The sequence below is a fragment of the Octodon degus genome, unplaced genomic scaffold (genome assembly GCF_000260255.1).
Source record: "Octodon degus isolate 3935 unplaced genomic scaffold, OctDeg1.0 scaffold00043, whole genome shotgun sequence".
NCBI classification, from domain to species: Eukaryota; Metazoa; Chordata; class Mammalia; order Rodentia; family Octodontidae; genus Octodon; species Octodon degus.
Genome location: NW_004524619.1, coordinates 10917983 through 10924270, shown reverse-complemented (window position 1 = coordinate 10924270; position 6288 = coordinate 10917983). Strand labels below are relative to the sequence as shown.

Sequence of the window (6288 nt, the reverse complement as noted above, 5' to 3'; positions counted from 1 at the left end):
TAGGGATTGAACTCAGGACCCTGTACTTGCCAAGCAGGTGCTTATTCTACTGAGTTATCTCCCTGACCCCTGAGCTATCTCCCCAGCCCACTTTTAGCCTTTTATCTTATCTATTTCTTTTCTCTAGTTATTTTGCAGATCTTTTCATATAGAATGTATAGTTGTAGTTTTTTTTTTAAACAACTAATTAGCATTTGGTGTATTCCAAAAAGTATTAAAGCAAACTCCTATTGACACCTAGATTGTTTAATGTTTACTTATTTTTTCTATTTATAACAGTAACATGCTCATTGTAAAAAATGTGAATAATATTTAGAAGTATAAAAAATAGAACTCATGAGATATCAGTGTGAAAATATATACTTTATATGTTTTAATTGTAATTGGGAATATAACAGCTGTCATCCAAGAGCCCTCAAGTCATCTAGCACAATAGAGGCACTTTTTCTATGATTTCAAATAGATAACCTGAGCTCCTATTACACATTTTATGTAACTATTACAAGAAGTTCACCACCCTCTCCAGTATTTTGAGGACCTTCCCCCATCTTGAGATGGGGGTGGGGTACTGACATTCTCAAAATGTGTATAATAAAACAGTTTAACTTTTGTCTTGATTTCCCATTTTAGACTTTAGATACTTTTCAAAGACAAGTCTTTCTAGGGCCAGCCCTGCCCCTGGGGCGCACTGAGACAGCACCTGAGACTGGGTGTGGTGGTGCTCACCTGTAGTACCAGTGCTTGGGAGGCAAAAATAGAATCACTACAAGTCTGATCTGTATAGTGAGACCCTGTACTAAATACATTTTTAAAAGTCTAAAGTTACTAAAAGAAAACACGATTCTTTTTCTCCTATAATACAGAATGATTGTAGTCAGAAGATTTTAACATTCTCTTTCCCTTCCTATATTTCCTCTGTACCTCTGAAGGGCAGTATACCAGGAGGGGTAAGAGTGTGGGTTCTGTGGGCCCATTTGAACGCCAGCTCTTGTCATGTGACCCCAGCCATATCACTTAGCCCAGTGCACCTCAGTCCCCTCCCCTGCTCAGTATGGGTCACAACAATGTCTGTATTGTAGGGCTGTGACAAACATAAAATGTTTTGGTACAGAGGAAGTGTTTCCCCCAAGTGTAAAACCCACAATAGCAGCAGCAACCTGTAGTAAGTGGGAGGCAGTATACCACAAAGGTACATAAAAATACAGGTTCTGGAGCTCTGAACCTATCCTTGAGCAAGTTATGCCTCTCCTATAGGAAGGGGGATATTGGGTTTCCAGCAATGTAATACTTAAGAAGTGCTTAGAGTACCCAATATATAGCATGAAAACCTTTGTAAAACAAATTATAAATGTATACATGTATTTTCTACTAAACTCTATTTCTTAGTTCTTGGCCTATCATCTTACCCCATTGTACTATGTTACTGATTATCAATACTGACAGCCTGGTTTTGCTGCCTCCCCAGATCCTATCTAGCAAACTGCCTCAGCGGGGCCAATCTAACAGAGGTTTCCATGGATTCCTGCCTGAAGACATTAAAAAGGAGGCAGCCCGAGCTTCTAGGAAGGTTAGAATCCCCTCAAACGGAGACTTCCGGATAGGTCTTTCTTAGACCTCTCTCAGAATCTGTTTGTAGTCTTTAGTTTCCGGTTTAGAAGTCAAAAAATTCTGATCCTTTATTTGTTCAGTGCTAGGAATTGAACCCAGGACCTCACACATGTTGTGCAGGTGCTCTGCCACTAAACTGCCACTAAACCATGAGCCCCAGACTTTCTCTGAGGTCCCAGTTTTCTTCTGGGATGTAGTGAAGACAGCGACATCCTGAGAAGACAAAAGAATTCAGCGCTGCTTCGAGCACCACTGTAGAGTGCCCTGGAGTGTTTGAGATGATCAAGGAAAGGAAATGGCTGTTGTTTCATCCCGTGAAAAGATGTGCTCCGGAGTCTGTTTGCCTTTTGGGGGGCGCTGAGACTGTGTGGGGTCTCATTTACAGATCTGCTTTGTGTGCAAGAAAAAGGGAGCTGCTATCAAGTGCCAGAAGGGTCAGTGCACTAGAAATTTCCATCTGCCTTGTGGCCGAGGAAGGGGTTGCCTTTCGCAATTTTTTGGAGAGTACAAGTGAGTGAGGAAGGGGAAAGTCAGCTGGGCTTTTGCAACCTACTTAGCTGGTAATGAAATCAGAATCTAGTTCTCACGGGCCTGTTTTGATTCACCAGTGAATCCTTTCAGTGATGGGAAACAGTGTCTTGAAGATTTCACGGGGGCTTTCTTCTTGCATACTGGTCCCTTCCTAATTATGAACAGCCAGGGTTCTTTGACAGCTGCTCAGAGCTAAGGGGGCTTTCAGGACTGGGAGGGGGTAGAGACAGTACCAGGAGCTTGTTCAGTGGGAGAGCCGCCAGGGGAAGGCATGTGACTTCTGCCTGCTCCTCTTCATGAGTGTGGCGGTTCACTGGGCACAGGCTGGATGGCTGACCGTGCCTCGTAGGCCAGGCACTGGGAATGCAGCAGTGGCAAGCTGGAAACCAAGTCTGTTTACCCTGCCACAGATCATTTTGTGGAAAACACCGCCCAACCCAGAACATCCAACAGGGAAAAGTAGAAGAGGAAAGCTGTGTGTTGTGCTGTGAAGACTTATCCCAATCAAGTGTTGAGAATATACAGAGCCCTTGCTGTAGTAAAGCCATCTACCACCGCAAGTGCATTCAGGTGGGGCTTTCTTGCTGGGGGGACCTTCCACAGTTGCCCTCAATTTCAGCCTGGAATTGGGGTACTGTGGGAATGTTCGAGCATAGCTTAGTTTCAATACTCTGTCCTGGAGGTCTATATGCAGGGCTGCTTCTGATCAGTGAGAAGAAAGACCAGTCTTTGGTCTTGCTTGGCCTATAGGACCTCACTGATGGTAAGATTTAGATTCAGCAAAATCTTCAGAATTGGCAGAGCAAATGAATGCATCCTTAAATGAGTCAAGGACCCTTAATAATCATTACTGGGATAAAAGAAAAGGGTATATATCCAGGTACCTGACCTTTACTGCCAAGCCCTCTAGTCAAAGATGACAGCTGAGTCACTCTTGAGAATTCTCTTAAATGTATTTTGGGCCAGGCCTAAAACCTGTATTTGCCGTCCATATCCTAGCCTACCCAGACTCCTTTGTCTGTGCACAAGTGGAAAGTGGGAATGGAAAGAAAGTGGTCAGAACATCTTTTACAAACAAAGCTTTTCTGTATTTCTCTTACAGAAATATGCCCACACCTCAGCAAAGCATTTCTTCAAATGTCCCCAGTGTAACAATCGAGAAGAATTTCCTCAAGAAATGCTAAGAATGGGAATTCATATCCCGGACAGGTAGTGGAAATTATAAAGCAGAAACTGAACCAGAGTAGGTTGCCTCGATTTCAAGAGAGGAGTTGGAACGTGAGGACAGTTTGGGAAATGAGAGGAGTGGAAGTATTGATTGATATACAGTGAAGAAAGAAGGAACAGGGGTAGTGCTATTTACCAAAAGAAAAGACAAAAAATTAACAGAAAGCATGTTTCTGAAAAAAGTACTGTATGGAAGGCTGGGTTCCTGAATTCCAGAGCAGAACCACAGACTCCGTGTTGCAGTCAGTCTGCTTCAGCCCCCTCCCACAGCTCGGCCACTGTCACCCAGACTTATTGGAAGTGTCCGGGCAGCCTGTGTAACTCCTTCTGTGCTTATCTCGGTCCCTCCCTGGTGAGCAAAGGCTTCCCCAGCCAATTATGTGTCCCTTACTCACTATTTCTTCTCCCACTGCAGAGATGCTGCCTGGGAACTGGAGCCCGGGGCTTTCTCAGAGTTATACCAGCGCTATCAGCATTGTGATGCCCCCAGCTGTTTGTATGAACAAGGCAGAGACAGCTTTGAGGATGAAGGGTAGGGAAAGCTCCTGGCTGGAAAGAGCTCACCACAGTATCTAGAGTTAGACTTTGACACGGTTATTAGAAGACAGAAGTTGACTCTTGTTTGCAGACTTCAGGGTGAAATAATGCTAACTCCCTTTTGGGATTGGGTAGGGACTGAGCCTGAGGCCTGTGCATGCTAAGCAAAGTGTTCTGCACTAAACTACAGCCCCAATCCTTAAAAAAACGAAACAAAACAAAACAAAAAACTTCTATTTTGGAATAGGTTGTTGTTAAGTTGCCCAGGCTGGTCTCAAATTTGCAATGCACCTATCTTAGTCTCCTGAGTAACTGGGATCATAGCCATGCACTGCCTTGCCCAGTGCTAAGTTCCATTCTCGACCAGCCTCTTATCCATTTGCAAGTGGACAGATCTGCTCTCCAGATGGGCCACTTCTTCCAGTGAAAAGAGACTTAGGGTGAATTCCTTTCCAAATCCACTTTGTGAGGGGTTCTGCTTGCCAGCAGGCTCCTGGGATCAGCACTGAATGTCTCTAAGCTGCACATCTGTGATGGGTAAAATGTATAGTAAAAAGTGTCTGGGAAGCCCTCACCATAGATGAGGCTGGCCTACAGCAGATATCCCAAAGTGACAGTTTGTACCTACATCCTTCTTTGGGTCTTCCTGTAGGAGGTGGCGTCTCATTCTGTGTGCTACCTGTGGATCCCAGGGAACCCATAGGGACTGCTCCTTTCTTAGACCCAACAGCAAGAAATGGGAGTGTGAAGAATGTTTATTCTCTGCTTCAGCCACAGGTGGGACTGAAGGGATGGCCTGGGCTAAGAGCTGGGGGGCGGGCGGCCATGGTGCAGAGGCTGGCATGCCAGCAAAAGGGGACTTGGAGTGAAGACTTTGTTTAGGGAGGGGTCTAGGGACCTGCCGCTGAGTGAATCAGAGGATTGAGTTTCCTTCCCCACCTTTTTTTTTTTTTTTTTACCACAGACTACATATCTGAAAATTCAAGTGACATCCCCTCCTGCAGCAGCACCTTACACTCCCAGGAGCATTCTTGTAGAGACCCCAGCCTGGACAAGAATCCAGGCCCTTCTTGAACCAATATTAGGACAGCCAGAGTCCCCTGGTAGCAGAAGTGGCCATTTCTGATCGTCCAAGTATGTCAAAATCACTAAGAGCTGCAAAAACTCCAAGTAACAGCTTCTGAGTAGTTTCTGCCAAGCATATGTTGAGTATGAAGCAGCACTGCTTGTCAGCTTTGAGGGAAGGAGCACTTTGGGCCAGTGAGATGAGGAAAGGGGCCAACATGGAGAGTGTGAGCCAAGAAAAAGAAGTCCCAGGGGAGCATGAAGAGTGCAGAGTCCAGATGCCAGCAGTGCGTGTTTGTGGCCCTGAGAAGGCCTCTGCTCTTTCTCACCAATTCATTCTTCTCCCACCCAGACTTTTCCACCATAATCTGGTGTTCTCACACCTCTTCTTACTTCACTCATGTTTGTTGTTACACAAATAAAGCTTTCCTCTCCATTGATGTCTCCTTGTTAATTCACTCTGGAGTTGTCTAGCATACTAAGGAGTCTAGCAGGCAGAATGAGGGAATAAGAAAACTCATGCTTCCAATCCACAAAATTCAGTAAATTAATATATAACTATCAACTTAGCACATGGGTGTGTTTCGTTGGGAGGGAATCCATCTGCAGGAAAGCTGGCTTTCCAGGGGCAGTGATTTGTGTCATCTGGGTAGCAGTCCACAGCAGACTGAGGAAAGGCCCTGGTTGCAAATCCACACCCATGCAGAGCAGGAGGGACTCCACATACTCTAGGCCACAATGGTCTTAACACCTCTACAGCAGAAGCAAACCCCCTCCCCCAGCTTTTACTGGTTGCGTAAGCATTTCTGTTCAGAGTACAATTACAAATTTGTATGCCAGAACATTCACATTAGGCAAGGCAGCTAGGATGGGAATCTGGCAGGAAGCCTAGGGAGAAATTGAATAGACCCTATCTTACATTTGTACATTTTTAAAGATTTCATGGGTTTCAGTGAAGGAAACTCAGAACTATGCTTAATTCTCAGGGTTTCACTGAGCCATTGTTTTGTGGCAGGGTCTTGTGTAAGGCTGGCCTTGAACTCATTATGTAGCCCAGGTTGGCTTCAAACTCCTGAGTGCTGGGATTATAGACATGCACCATTATACCTGGCTCTGGCTGGCTTGTTTGTAAGTCACTATGTTGACCAGGTTGGGCTCAGACTGGTTATCATCACGCTTTAGCCTCTCAGAGTGCTGGGGTCACAAGTGTGCTTCATCACGCCTACCTTATATGCCCTTTCATGTTCTGTATCATGGGTTGTTTTTTTTTTTTAATTTTATTTGTGTGTGTGTGTGTGTGTGTGTGTGTGTGTGTGTGTG

At 45.0% G+C, this 6288-nt stretch overlaps 1 protein-coding gene across 5 annotated transcripts in view; it reads left to right on the top strand.

Moving 5' to 3' along the window:
• Phf7 (PHD finger protein 7) overlaps positions 1–5397 on the top strand; it is a 14118-nt gene extending 8721 nt beyond the window's left edge. For 4 of the 5 annotated variants that reach the window (XM_004631692.2, XM_023715778.1, XM_023715776.1 and 1 more), the window contains 7 exons: positions 1466–1567; positions 1994–2118; positions 2550–2709; positions 3242–3348; positions 3782–3898; positions 4556–4680; positions 4868–5397. In XM_004631692.2, coding sequence (XP_004631749.1) covers positions 1466–1567; positions 1994–2118; positions 2550–2709; positions 3242–3348; positions 3782–3898; positions 4556–4680; positions 4868–4977 — 846 coding nt within the window. In that variant the 3' untranslated portion in view covers positions 4978–5397. The remainder of the gene's footprint in view (positions 1–1465; positions 1568–1993; positions 2119–2549; positions 2710–3241; positions 3349–3781; positions 3899–4555; positions 4681–4867) is intronic. The other variant, XM_023715779.1, reaches the window with a different exon arrangement.
• Positions 5398–6288: the final 891 nt, after the last annotated feature.